At 54.2% G+C, this 15,489-nt stretch overlaps 1 protein-coding gene across 1 annotated transcript in view; it reads right to left on the bottom strand.

Annotated features, from left to right (window-relative positions):
* LOC119104396 (NACHT domain- and WD repeat-containing protein 1) overlaps positions 1-15,489 on the bottom strand; it is a gene marked incomplete in the record, with an annotated part of 152,207 nt that overhangs the window by 16,941 nt on the left and 119,777 nt on the right. The window contains 4 exon segments of the mRNA XM_037228092.1: positions 859-880; positions 1,291-1,352; positions 2,734-2,901; positions 3,764-3,865. Coding sequence (XP_037083987.1) covers positions 859-880; positions 1,291-1,352; positions 2,734-2,901; positions 3,764-3,865 — 354 coding nt within the window.

The raw sequence follows: 15,489 nt of genomic DNA on the forward strand, positions 1-15,489 counted from the left end.
TCTAAGCAGCCATGAGGGTTGTCGACGACGGCGGCGAGAACATCCCGCAGGGGCAATCGCAGGCGCGTCCTAGGAATGTATAAAACGCTAGTTTTAAAGAAGCGATTGATGGCGTTTTATTATCAGGTATGAATCTCCCAGCGACTATTGTGAATGGCTAAACTTTTGTTCATCATAAAAAACGCCTGATGCGAAACACACGTGGTTGACATACTCTTATATGTGAAGGATGTACCATCGCATTCGTTTAAGCGGAAAACATACCTAATCCCAGTGTAACAAGGATTATGCAGCTTTTGCAGCCCTTTGGCAGCTTCGTCTTCCCGCAACTTAAGAGAGAAATCCTACGAACATTCATTAGACAATGCTAATGAAGACTTTTGCAGTACTCAAGGCAAGACATCTAATACAATAGCACTTCCTCCAAGCAGACGATAAAATGACGCATACTCAGATGACAGCATTTTTGGGCAGCCCAGGTTCGCGCACTGCGGCAGAGTCCGCGCCGAAATTATGGCGCCAAACTACGTCCGTGCCACATACACTGTTCACGCTGTCGTCAACCACAAAAGACATGCCCGTTCACAAAACACGACAACCGCCCGCCGTCGTGTCGCCACATCTCGCCGCGCCCCACTCCCCTCGGGGTCCACCTACCCCAGACCACGTCGGGCAGGCTCTGGCGGACCTAGACCGTGGCGGGGACGAGGAGCGGCCGGCGCTGGCGTCCCGCCCCACTCCCCCCCGGGTCGACCTACCCCAAACCACGTCGGGCAGGCTCTGGCGAACCCAGACGGTGGCGGGGACGAGGAGCGGCCGGCGCTGGCGGACGTCCCACTCCCCTCGGGGTCGACCTACCCCAGACCACGTCGGGCAGGCTCTGGCGGACCCAGACAGTGGCGGGGACGAGGAGCGGCCGGCGCTGGCGTCCCGCCCCACTCCCCTCCGGGTCGACCTACCCCAGACCACGTCGGGCAGGCTCTGGCGGACCCAGACAGTGGCGGGGACGAGGAGCGGCCGGCGCTGGCGCCCCGCCCCACTCCCCTCCGGGTCCACCTAACCCAGACCACGTCGGGCAGGCTCTGGCGGATCCAGATGGTGGCGGGGACGAGGAGCGGCCGGCGCTGGCGGGCGTCCCACTCCCCACCGGGTTCACCTACCCCAGACCACGTCGGGCAGGCTCTGGCGGACCCAGACCGTGGCGGGGACGAGGAGCGGCCGGCGCTGCCGAGCGCACCAGTCCACGGCGGCTGCCAGCAGGTGGCTGAGCGGCGAGTGCGCCTGCCCGGCCGCGTGGTGTAGCCAGATGAGCAGCTGCGGCGCCAGCTGGTCCGACCAGTCGCCCTCCAGCTCTGCCGGGGTAGGAGGAGGAGGAGTGAGGATGTATCGCGATACACTGACAAGTGGCTGCGGCACCAGCTGATCCGACCAGTCACCCTCCAGCTGTGTCGTTAGAGCGGGAGTGAGAAGGGCACGTGATCTGCGCTGACTGGAAGCTAAGGGGTCACGTGGTCTGACAAGTCTGTAGCAATTTTCCAGAGACCCGTGTACAGCCGCAGTACGTACGGCGGTGAAGGCCACAGCCCTGTATTTGCGTGGAAGCTTAAAAGGAAGACTCCATCTTACAATGTATTTAGACATGCATCAGATATGTTAGAATAAACTCACTTGCATGATTGCTGGCATAGCTTCAAGTGGAAAAATTATTTAGAAAGCGAAATTTCCCTGGTTAGTAAATACGCTGCTCAATACGTCATAGTTTGATCGCGTAATGGAAAGCTTGCATGATGTTGATGTGCTGCCAAACTAACTGTGCGAAATTGCCAACCTAGCACTCACTTGTAGTACTTCATTCTTAAGAGGCGGCTGTGGCGGTGCGGGAAGTGTTTGTTGAACCAAACATTGTCATGTGTTCGGGTTTTCGGGTTCCACGGGTTTTCGTCCTTTCTCTTTCTCCTTCTTGCATATTTGGCAGTTAGTTTATGGTGTTTACTTGTATTCACGTGTTCAGTTATTGCGCCGTTTTTCAATTACCCGATTACAAGTCTTATTTGCGTAACAACTAGAAACCATGTCCTACTTCTTATATCACATAGCACAAACATATTTAGTGGTTCAAACTCGCACAGTCTGCTCAACATTGTTTGAGAGCCAGTTATCGTCTATCATATCTGAGCATCGTGCTCACGAACACCACGTATGAGCAACCAGACGATTGCATTGGCTTTGAGAGCCGTATTGCCAGTGGGGGGAGGGAGAGATATAATTGGAGTGGCGTTTCTATGTTGTCATGTCTGCCTCAATGACCTTGAAACAGACTGCACGAAATAGTCTGCCCATCTTCGCGGCGTATAGCCCAGAAACTAGAACGTTTTAGATCTTAAAAAGGGCAGAGCTGTGAAATGTACCAAATGATCTTCAAAATGACCATTTCAGTGCAAAACCCCGTACAAATGTGGAGTACCCTTTAACTTACAACTAACACTTACAACTGCCTTCAACATACAACTCTCTTTAACTTAAACGCCACATTGCGGTACATGGAAAGAATGAGCTCGAAGGGATGATATGCCTTCCATTACGGAATATCCCCACGCCACTAGTACAGTACACTTTTCATATTTTTGAATCATCCAGGACAAACACTCACTGAGCATTCAACTCAGTTTTCTAAAATAAAATAAATGAATAGCAAACAAATTACATACCACCCCGCGGAACTCTTGAACTCACCCTCAGTCTTGCGCAATGCGTGATGTACCAGTTCGGCCTCCCAGTCGAGGAACCATTGGCGCGTGGCGGCCGCCATCTTGTAGAGGTGGGCCGGACCGCGCATGCGCGCCGACTGCCACAGGTGACGGAAGTTGCAGAGCACCGTCAGCTTCAGACGCTCCACGTCACCTGCCATCACAGGCAAAGGGGTCGCCGAGACCTCACTGAGAGGGAAGTCACAACAGTTGTCTCCAGTGGCCACTAGGTGGCAAAAAGGCGAGGTTTGACGGTGAAAACCTTGCTGAGAGGCGCTTCTGTTGTCACTTGGCCACCATTACGGAGTAGTGTAGGTATACTCGCACGGGTTGATACATTTACTAGCGCTCAGCTGATCAACCACCAGAAAAGAAGGAACACCTTACTCGCTCCTCGTCTGATTTCGCATGCTTCTTACCGTATCGTAGAAACGTTTGCTGTGTAGCGTTGTTGCAACAACTTATAAATGCAACTTACAAAGTTTGACACGCCATTAAGTGTGTCCATATCTTATATCATATCCGTACTATGGCAAGTAGAATCTCTCTCTCTCTCTCTCTCCCCCCTCTCTCTCTCTCTCTCCCCTCTATCTCTCTCTCTCTCTGCTTTAAATAAATACATAAATGAATTATATATATATATATATATATATATATATATATATATATATATATATATATATATACGTGCGTGCGTGCGTGCGTGCGTGCGTGTGTGTGTGTGTGTGTGTGTGTGTGTGTGTGTGTGTGTGTGTGTGTGGTGTGTGTGTGTGTGTGTGTGTGTGTGTCGTGTTTTGGCGCCGCGCCAGGGGTGACGATAGTGCAGTGGTTAACGCGTCTGTGTTAACCACTGCACGTCTGGGAACCCAAAGGAACAGTGCTCGACTCCCGCGGTGCCCGCCCCTCCTGCCAGGGCGAGAGGCGGGCGACGCCATATAGCCTCAGCAGCTGAGTGCGTCATAAAGCCCCAATGGCGACGATGATGGCAGCGTCTGGCTGGCAGAGTGCGGACCCACCTGACCTGACCAGGTGGTACCACAGCCCGTCGGCCATCCTCAGCGACTGCAGCGCTCTCTGGTTGGCGCGAAGGCCCGGCCCGGTGACCTCGTCACCCTTGCCTGAGGGCAGATGGCCGGGTCAGACGCAGCTCGCCGCCAGATCCGCCCACGGCAAGGGCAAGAGCATCGAGAGGGCGAATCTAGCAACAGCGCGCCAAATGTCGCTGCAGTGTGCCGTGGAGCAACACGTAACAAGACGGAGCGCTGGAGGACGTTACGTAATTGCCCGGGTAAAACGGGGGACTGACACGACACATCATAACAAGGACTGAACGAGGGGCGTAGTAAAGCGATCAATCATAACGTGAAATACACAGCCGCAACGACGTAGCCGAACGCTTCTGCACACACGGAAGGGTGCAACACAATGTTGTGTAACACCAACACATCCCCGCAGCGGAACGACACGATATAACGGCTCCGGTCAGAGAAAACCTCCTCTCCAGCCGGGCCTTGAGCGCATTCGAGACCTGCGACCTAGCGGTAATATTCGTAAAGGCTTAAACCTAAACACGTGGCCCTGCAGATCCACATACATCCACGGAGTTCAGAAATGTTTCAAAAATATGCACCAGCCACTGGCAGGCCAAGCTGCGCTCCTTATTTCGTATACACTATACCTACATATCTACACACGAATTAAGTCGTACTTCTTACTTTCACTTCGACATAGATGGAGAGACTGTGACACATTCACAGCACATCAGGTTTCTCGGTGTGATCATAGGTTCGGCGTTTTCGTGTGGGATGTAAGTCGCCAGAGTCGTGCAAAATGCAATGGGAGTGTTGTGCCGCTGCACGACCTCCGACGTTATTGCACGCCTGAACCCGTCGGTATTACTAATCAGGCCTACGGCTTCCCACATACCGGCCATGAAACCTCTGCACGCGGAGTGGCGCGATGTAATGCGATGCGCAGAGGACTCAAAAGCTCAAGAAGTTACAAAGCTTGCCAGCAGACTTTTCTCTGACATACGCCGCGGCCAGCTTCAACACCGACTTTAGAGTCTCTGGACTGGCCCCGGAAGGATGACCGTTTCGACGCAGACCGATTTCCTAACCCTGTTGTCGACATATCCGCCCGCTCAGGTGCCGGCTGGAGGACACCAAGCGGGCATTTCATTATTCCGTCGCGACAGCTCAGAGCTTCTTGCTACCGCTATGACGTCATATTTAGAACGTCCAAATCTCTCACTTCAAAAGGCAAGTGAGGGCTCGTGCATTTATGCATTTATGTAGCATTTATGACAGTAAGCCCTTGTCATGCATGCAATTCTGTATACTCCCGTCGTCACCATACTCTTTGATGCATGTCTGTCTTGTTTTCAATTAGTACGTTCATTACACGCATTAATTTTACTTCGTGCGTGCTGTAGGGTATCATGCCATGACTGCAATTCTCGGGTAAAAAATAACGTTTACCTTGTAAGTTCGCTGACCTATGGCGGGCCAAATTCGGCACACGGCTATCAGCGAAGGCAATTCTTAAAGGGTCACTCAATATCGTACGACTACCAGGTGTTAGAAGAAGCCATTCATCTTTGTGGTGTTTTCTTGACAATTGGACAGCTAAATTTAAGATCACGACTAATTCCAGTCATCTTGGATCAGGTGTAAACATCAGACCAAGGTCAAACCAGATTGCTCCTTTCTAGAGAGCTTGCTTTGAGCTGTAACTGTTACGCTCACTTAACATTCCTTGATCACAGGAGCGTCAACAGACACCTGATGTGGGCTAATGAAGGTCAGAGGTTACTGACCTTCAACGAACCTCGATCAATGTTTGGTGAGAATATACTGCCTAGCGTAGCCACGCACGCTGATTTCAAATTTCGACATCACGACAATGTCGAACAGTTTTGGTCACGTTCACATTCTGAAGGCAAAATAACGTTGCCAACCTGAATGAACACCAATGACATTTTGCTTAGAAGGGCATCCAGGTTAAAGGTGGTTGCACGAGGACGTCTGAAGGCACTTTGAACATCAATCTAGAGTTGACCTTGTTTGCCCTGAAGACGACGACATAAGACTTCAAAATTTGACACACGAGAGATCGCATACAGGCCAACTTACCCGGCGCATTTGGTGTCACTATCTCTCTTACTTTTGGGGATCTCAGGAAGTCAAATTGACGACCCTCTGAACGAATCGCATCCAACCGGTCTAACGGGCGCATGATATCTTTTGGACACTTTTATCAATATTTCGAATTCCTACGGTGCTGCAAATTGTCTATAGTTGGATAGAAGGAATGAGATTGACCAAAGCCTGGGTGTTGGACTGCCTTGTGAATACTAGCGACGTTAACTGCTGTATTTGTTCCTCTTTGGTCAACGGTTATGAGAGCCCGTTAGCCGGCCCCCGGTAAACCATCCCACCACGCACACTGCGGGGAGAACAGGGCCCGTCGCAGAAGAGGGCCGAGGCACACCAGCTGGATGTCCAAGGGCAAGTCAGCATAGTACAGAAGGGACATTTTGGTGCTTCAGTTTCGTTTTGTGAAACAGACGTTATTATCTGAGCTTGGCTCCTTCCCAGATTCGCAGCTCCATGCGCCCCTGACTGTCCTGCTCATTTTCCGCAAAACGCTGCTGGCGTTTGAAGGAGGAGTTGGGGGGGGGGGGGGGGGGGGCGACCGGCGTGATAACGCCGCTCGCGATAGCACTGGGTAGCATGAAGCTGCCTACACGGGGAGTTCATACACTGCATGAATTAAAACACATGCTCTTTAAAATATATTCCTGTTGTCAGAACAGCCCGATGGAACTGATACAGCAAAGCACCATTATACGGACGGAATGGCGGGGAGTGGTATGGTATGATAACACCATACCATACCATACCACTGGGCAGTGGTATGGAATGGCGGGGAGTGGTATGGTAGCACCACACAGTGACAGGACGGTGGAATCGCTACAGGAGAGTATGATTGCACCAAATAGTGGACAGTTATGGCAGCAGAGCTGAGCAGAGTCCTAAAAACCTGGAAAGCATAATCTGCCGTCACCTTAGGTGGCGATTAATAGGATATGATTACTTATTATGATCATGGTATGAATAGCATAATTTGTAAGATTAATCAAGCTGGCATGATAACCCCAATCGATCAGAATCTGGCCGCGGCTGCTTCCTGTTCGCCAGTTGCCAGTGGCTACCAACGGTGGCTGGCTAATTTCATAGCCAGCTGATCGCTAATGGCAAATGCATGATCAAATAATTTATATCCAATGATTGTTCGATGCAGTTTAAATCTATATGAACGGGATTAAAGCACACCTTTATCTTCAATGATATGAATAAGTACTTAACCCTCGGTAATCAGTTGATCCTGTATCTATATGCCGTCGTCGCCGAATGACTATCTAAATTTACGTCACCGTGCTCCTAGGCCGTTAATTTCAACCACAAGTCAACAATTGACTTCCAACCTGTGTGCTTGGGTATGGGTTTACATGGATACGAGCACCAGATAAAAACGTTACTGTTTCGATGACGACGAAAGGGAACTCAACAATATCTCAACTTGCAGTGAGCCCTATAACCAACAACACAGGAGCACATGAGACTGATTTACGCTCAACAGAAGCGACATCTTTGCTGGGCATCCTCTGAGCCCGCGAGGTGAAAGCCCTCGTGCCTTCGTGAGGAGCCTTGGGCCTCCATGAGCCCGGGGGACCGCCCTACGAATGACTAACCGTCTCCGATTAGGCCCCGGCCCCCGACACAGGCCCGCTTCATCACTCCGTAATCACCGGCAAGCACCGGCGCGCGAGCCGAGCCTGTCCGGGACAGCGACACGGGACAGGTTGACGTGGAGCAGGCGGCAATCCATCACGTCCCGGACAGCAGCCGGGACGCCGCCAGACAGGCGACGCCGCGCGCTCTCAGAGCGCCGGCGAGATAAAACGGCGCAGTGGCAGGCGACTGATTTTGTTCACGGTGACTGCGGGGCGTGGCGGGCAACTCCTGAAGCCGACGGGACAGGCTGCCGTCCGAAGGCTGGGGTCCGAGACTCGCTGCCCGCCACAGACGAGTGCACAGGCGGGCTGAGATGCGCTGCCCGCTGCCCCGCCTGGATGTGAGGCGGGCTGAGAGTGCACAGGCGGGCTGAGAGTGCTCATTCCAGCGCGCTGTGATGCGGACCCAGATAAGGCGAAATCCCGCCTATCGTTAACATCTCCGAGGATCCAAGCACTGTACGGTGCTGTAAGGATACAAATACGGTCCGATATGTGCAGCATGCTGTGGGCATTTATTCAAAGTTTATCAATGAGCATGATTCACACTCTCGCGGCATGGGTTGTACCCGCTAAGTAGCTACTCTTGGAGAATTCCGTCTCAATCCGTCTTTTCCACTACCCTGTCATTCATGTTTTCAGCACCTACTCGTGAACATCCCAGGCAACTGGTGCCTCGTGTCGATGACCCCAACCGAACCTGAGCATATCGCACACAACAAACCAATGAAAATCACAGCACAGCCACGTTTAAATGGCCAGAAGGCTGCGTTTGATCGCCTGCTAAGTATGTGCCGATTTTTGTGAGAAGATTTATAATCACTGCCCGGCCTGCAGCCCTACCAAAGCATCCTTGTATGTGTAGCGTGCGTTATAATGGAACAACAAGACTTCACGAGCCTTATGGGTGGGGGCCCACCGTTTCTGCATGCTTTGCTATTCAACGTTAGGTGCCAGGCACGGTGTCTTAACTCAAAAAACCTGAGTTTAACTCCCAGTTGCGGCATATTCCAATCAGTGCAGGGAGCCCTGACAGTGGATACTGTGAGATAATTAATAAGTTCCTGTTTGGCCGACAATCGTGCTAATACAATAAACAGCCAGCAGCAGCCGGAAATTAAAGCGTGGCTTGTATTGGCATGATTTACGTAACTTTATCACATTGTCTTACTAGGCTGCGTCATGTAACTTTATGCAGTCTTAAAATGGAGCTGTCAATCATTTGGCAACAAAATATTCTGCTCGTTTAACTTTTCCATGATTTTTCCTAACAATTCAGTCACGCATGGCTTCCATCGGTGGTTGATATATTTATAAGGTACGTAATGATTGTGTCATCTCAAGAGTTTTTGGTAGATATCGATAGCTTAAGCACCGGTTGATGTCTCTCTCGGTTTGTATCGTGCGCCACAGATATATGCGCACATAAGAAGCAGCCTCTCGGGTACAACTGCAACGGTCTCTGACAGAGCCAATGAGGTCACATTCGGGCAAGACCACAACTCTTGCAACATAAAGTCATACGGATTATTAGTAATTACTCCAGTGTAATTACTCCAGTATCGTGCGCCACAGATATATGCGCACATAAGAAGCAGCCTCTCGGGTACAACTGCAACGGTCTCTGACAGAGCCAATGAGGTCACATTCGGGCAAGACCACAACTCTTGCAACATAAAGTTATACGGATTATTAGTAATTACTCCGATCAGCCGCATAAATCATAGCTGAGGTCAATGCTCCTGAAAATCGTCCAATACGTACGTTGCATGCACTATGACGTCACACGCAGCAAGGCGTGCTGGACGACTGGACGATCCATTATTGTCCCCGCGGCCCCACACATATGTCTGGGCCGACTCGCGTTCTGCTTTGGCAAAGGGAGGTTTATTTACCTACTTACTAAGGATAGGGTTACAATTGAGCTTAAAAACCAATGCTGGCAATTTAGGTAAATTTTATCATCCTTGACTATAGCACTAATTTCATTCAAAGTAGATTGCCAGCGCAAGGAAATTACATGATTTGGTACTTTGCACTTCAAGCGCATTGTCTTTGCTCATAGGTAAATTTAAAAAACTACTTTAGCTAAAAACTACTTAAAACTACTATACAAAATGCTCATGGGACTTGAACTCCAGGAAATATATCAACATAGACTGATACATGTGGTCAGTATTTATAATATAGCTCATGTCTTGCGATAGCGCTGTCGAAATCCGACTTACGTGCGAAGGTTGATTTGACAATAAGTAATGTAAAGTCAATATTCTGAAGATATGATGCCAAGCATCATGTCTTCTTGAAGAACTTAGGACTGAGCTAAGGTAAATACGATATGGTTTCCGCCCGAGTCAGGACTTAATCTTAACAGGCTGAGTCTGACTCAGAGTGCGTTACAGACTAGTAAGGTTCGCATTTTGCCTAACGTGAATTTACCTCGCGTTCGCCCAGGCTCTAAGCTCGTTGCTCCTTTTGCCAACTGGTAATTCGGAGCTAGGGGTCCGAGGAACGTCGCCGACGGAGGAACGTCACCGGGGACGGCTGAGGGACGTCACTGGGGACGGCTGAGGAACGTCACCGGGGACGGCTGGGGAACGTCACCGGGGACGGCTGAGGAACGTCACCGGGGACGGCTGAGGAACGTCACCGAGGACGGCTAAGGAACGTCACCGGGGACGGCTGAGGAACGTCACCGGGGACGGCTGAGGAACGTCACCGGGGACGGCTGGGGAACGTCACCGGGGACGGCTGGGGAACGTCGCCAGGGACGGCTGAGGAACGTCACCGGGGACGGCTGAGGAACGTCACCGGGGACGGCTGAGGAACGTCACCGGGACGGCCGAGGAACGTCACCAGGGACGGCTGAGGAGCGTCACCGGGGACGGCTGAGGAACGTCGCCAGGGACGGCTGAGGAACGTCACCGGGGACGGCTGGGGAACGTCACCGGGGACGGCTGAGGAACGTCACCGGGGACGGCTGAGGAACGTCACCGAGGACGGCTGATGAACGTCACCAGGGACGGCTGAGGAACGCCACCGAGGACGGCTGAGGAACGTCACCGAGGACGGCTGAGGAACGTCACCAGGGACGGCTGAGGAACGTCACCGGGGACGGCTGAGGAACGTCACCAGGGACGGCTGAGGAGCGTCACCGGGGACGGCTGAGGAACGTCGCCAGGGACGGCTGAGGAACGCCACCGGGGACGGCTGAGGAACGTCACCGGGGACGGCTGAGGAACGTCACCGAGGACGGCTGAGGAACGTCGCCAGAGACGGCTGAGGAACATCGCCAGGGACGGCTGAGGAACGTCACCAGGGACGGCTGAGGAACGCTACCGGGACAGCCGAAGAACGTCAGAAAACTTTTGACTCTGTCGGTAGTACGGATGTTTCTGCCAACGAGCATTTATGAACCTCAGGTCAATTTACAGGAGCTGAAACTGCCGAACGATACGCTTATGATTCAAGCCGGGTGGCCGGTATCAGCGCCAAGAACTGCGTTTCACTGAGACCCCACTTTCGCTCATGACTGATGCGTGTGCGTGTGGGGGAGGGGGGGTACTGGGGCGGGGTTCATGTGCTGCGCTGCTGCCGGGCCGCCGCTGGATGTTTGCGTGTCGCCGGCTGCCGCTGTTACGCCTCCCCAAGAGGGAGAAGTCGTAATGAGGAGCCCGTTGGTCAGCATACGAACCAGGTGATCTTAGCGCACGACTCGGAAGGTTGGGACTCCGGTCACCCGACATCTACACACGCTCATGGGAGCCATAGGGCTAGGATGAAGCGGGTTACCGAGGCATTGGCGGGATGGTAGGTCTGGTCAGGTACCGTGAACGCCTGTCTCCCCACGCATCGCTGTACACCCTTAACCACGGTAGCCCACCTCCACCCTTTAGCTGATGATGATATTGAAACGGGGCAAAAACGGAGCCAAATGCATTGATAATACACCCAGATTGGCAGGGGTCCCCCGCCACCGGCGAATTACATAAGCAGAGATCCGCTGGAAAACAGCCCAAGGAGCCCCGGCCTTAACTAATCCACACAGACGTCATACATTTGGCGCCCCATCACGTTCACTCCAGGCACGGAATATCCGCTGGTACCCACGTTAACACAGTCATTATTGGCTCGTATACTGGTGTGATCCCCCCCCCCCCCCTGTTTTATCCAGCGCATTGATGTTACAATTGCTACGTCTGCGAGTCTCCGTTAAGCTAAATTGAACTTATTGAGCCCATTCCCTACATCCAGTAAAGCCACGTTTAAGCCCCATTTAAGACATATCAGATTAACTTCATCGGTTTGGCACGAACGCGGCTACTGGGCCGGCATCAGGTGTCCGAGGCTGGAGGACGACTGGTTCCCTCGCCTGACCTCCGTGGTGACGGCTCTCTATTCGGACGATACTCCCCGCGTCTCGACCACGGTGGGGCGGCTCGCCATTCCGTCGGCCAGCTCACCGCTCGCAGCTGGAAGTAGCCACTCGCAGCAGCGACGCCCGCGCCCATCGCTCGCAGCACCGCCCCCGCTTGCCGGAGTGAGCTTTGCAAGGTACCGCCCCACGGCGCGTTTCTCAGAGGCCTGGGGTGAAGATGACAACTCGCCCCATGAGACGGTGGAGCCCCTCCGCAGACAGCGAGCGCCCGGCGTGACCTATGTTCACGCCTTGCGATCTCCTCGGCCGGCGCGCTTTGGAGGATCGGCCTGACCGGCCTGTCCGGCGACCTGGTTTCTTATCGCCCTCCCTAAAAGCATCGCTGGCGGGATCTCTATCCGTCACGAACATCCCGCCATCAAGAGCTTAAAAGGCCTGGAGCACACTACGTCGGAAGAGAAAAGGCTGTGTCCTGTCCGCTCCCAAGGTACTGTAGAACAACGGATAGACCCAGCTACCGCCGTGCAAATTCCAGCACCCCGGGCGGTCCCCACTGGTCTTTGGTTATACCATCACCTACACCTCTTCATGCCGTCACGCCTGAGGTCAAGTGAGAGAGAAAGAAGCGAGCCGACCGTCTCCTGGCCCAGAAATGAACGATCTTATGCCTTTAAGTCGTGCTACCTATCAAACAGTCATCTGCGTAAAAACAGGACTGCGGTCGTCTGGCTCATAAATGTTGGCGATCGCCGAGCCGTAATGCTCTGGCGCGTTCCGCGTCTCCTTCCGAGCGTTAGCCCGGCCGGCGCCCCGCGAGTGACCATCTGGTCTCGCGGAGCCGCAGACGGTCTCCCGAGACGAAACGGACTCGCCGCATCTCGCCGCGATGTCTCAGAACCCCGGCAGGCGATCTCCCTCCAATCGCCGGCTAAAAGTCCGGAGATCAGTCTGCTTCGGAAAGCTCGACGCCGTACTCCCTCACACCAAGCCTTCGGTGTCCGTAGCGAATCCTTCCAGGGCGAGAGGGGCCCTTGCCAACCGAGCATGGACACCGTGCGCAGATCAGTCAGTGAATCGAGCCGAGTCAGGCAATACGAAAGAAATCGCAGGGAAATGGGGGAATACGCGCGCTTGTCAAAGGAATCCGTGCGCATGCGCTGGACGGGGCTCAGTGAGGCTCCGGCTGCCCTCAGCTATGGGAAAAATTACGGGAACCAGAAAGTACAAGCCGTTCGACTAGTCAGCGGACTAACTCTATAGTCAAAGCGGACTAACGGTATAGTCCTTCAGAAGCATGCAGGCGTGGCCCGTACATCACGCCTGGCCACGACGCAGGACTGACGAGGCCATGATGAGCCGCTGCGGCTCCATGTGGCCGCCTTCAACGGCAAAATCGAGGATGCCTCGGCGCGTGCTAACGACCGAGCCGTCGCGCCGAAGTGCGCGCCAACGTCCCCGGACACAGCGCCATCTTACGTTAGGCGCGAGTGCCCTTCCGTCGCCTGACCAAATCAGCTTCGGCCTCGCTTCCACGTTAAGCCCTTAAATCGCAAACCGTTGCCTGTTGCGATAGAAATCCCTCACACATCTTGAAACACCAGTTCGTCCGTTCACGGGGTCCCAGCACCGATCCGCGTGACGCATCACCCCCGCCCCCCCTCCCCCTTCCTTAATTACGGGAGTACACCCCGAGACACATTGCCGAGCCGGGAGGGTCGCGAGGTCAAGTCCCCCCTCCCCCCCATTTTCCCCAACTACATGGGAGGGAACAGGTGGCTGTGGCCGCGCCCGCACGGTAAGGAGCGGTCAAGGGACACGTTTGGGGTATGGTCCGATGGGGACGGGGACAACAGCCTGTGGAGTCACACGTGCATGTTGACGCCGGCGTCCGTTGTCCGCGGGGCCAGATGCCGCCGCCTGGTTGTCGTCGCTAGATCTCCTCCGTGCTCCTCACTGAGGACTCCCTGACTGATCCTCCTGAACGGCGTCGGAATGTCCTCGTTTTCGCACGGTCCAATTTTTGTTGAAAAGCCCCCTCCGTCCAATGTGTTGCCAGACCGGCCTACCCTTTTCTTGAGCTCTGCCCCCAACGTGCCCCTGGGCCAGATCTCGGGCATGGCGTCGCCGGCGAAGGTGGAGGGCCCGCCTTCTTTCGCCTCGGGCGGTCCCTGCGTGTCCCTCTCTACCTTAATTCTCACGTAGCGTGGCGCCTCTGATGCCAGCTGGAGTGACGATGGCGCCGGCGCGGCGGGGTTCTTGGAGCGGAGCGGAAACATCTTCAAAACATGCAGACAAATATCTCTGTGCACATGTTGTTTCGCCGATGATCTGGCTTCTCGCGTCCATGAGTCTTGACGTGATGAATCATCTCGGAAGAAGAGGTCGCCGTACTGGCCGTTCCGGGAGGAAAACGGCGACCTACCCCACCTGGCAAGGTGACGCGCACTGTTTGCCCCTCCCCCAGATTCGGGCAACAGCAGCCGCCGCTTTGGTGTCGCTGGCCGATCGGCTGGAGCGTCGGCGGATACGCATTCACCCGCGGGTCTAATGGCCGTTTGGTTCAGCGGGGGAGTTCCTGACCATGGCCGGCTTGCTCCCTGCCCTCCGTCCCACAGAGGAGCCCACCGATCCTAGACGGGTGGCGCGCAAAATAAAAAGTGTGAAAATGTATGCCTAAACTTACGAACAGGAACCCGAAGTGAAACTAGGGTACTCCTGACCCACGCACTCGCCTGGCGCGATTCGAAAGTGAAAGGCTCGCCTTTTGCTTCAGGAAATAGGCGGACCCGATCACGGACGCGATCACTGATCACGGATCACGAATAACGGACCACGGTTCACGAATCACAGGCTCGGTCACGGATCACGGATCACAGACACTCACGGGCACTCACGGACTCGGTCACGGTTTACGTATCACGGGCACTCACGGAAACTCACTGACTCGGTCACGGTTCACGGATTACGGACACTCACGGACACTCACGGACTCGGTCATGGATCACAAATCACGGACACGGACGGACGAATCACGGACTCAAATCCGCCATCCCGCATGAACGTGACGCCGGGAGCGCACGACGAAAGCCCGCACCAGCGTAAATGAGTTTCCAGAATACATGAGCGGATCCTACACACCATTCTCGACAATGACCGACACAACACCGCGGGGCGGCCCGTTGATTGGGCCAGGCGCACCTCCTCGCCCCGGTGGTTGGGCGCAGCACTCATTGGCGCGTCGCCCCGAGGGGAAATGGCCTGTCGCTGGCGCCGGCGGGCCGCAATATTCCGTGACAAATAACCGGCCGTGTGCGTCGCACAGACGGAGGTGCGGGAGCCCGCAGTAAACCGCGCAGTCGTAACCAGCTTCGGGCAGCGGCGTGGGACTGCTGCTGAAACATTTTGTTGGGGGGGGGGGGCAGATGGTTTCAATTTTCCCCCTCCTCCTTCAGGGACGTTTGAGCATCCCCCCCCCCGCCCCTCCTCCATCAGGGACGTTCGAGTAGCGAGACAACCTGCCCACCCCAGAGACCCGTGTCCTCTACTTGAGAGGCCCACGGCCGGCC

The sequence above is a fragment of the Pollicipes pollicipes genome, unplaced genomic scaffold, assembly GCF_011947565.3.
Source record: "Pollicipes pollicipes isolate AB1234 unplaced genomic scaffold, Ppol_2.1 Scaffold_6052;HRSCAF=7182_pilon_pilon_pilon, whole genome shotgun sequence".
Taxonomy (NCBI): Eukaryota; Metazoa; Arthropoda; class Thecostraca; order Pollicipedomorpha; family Pollicipedidae; genus Pollicipes; species Pollicipes pollicipes.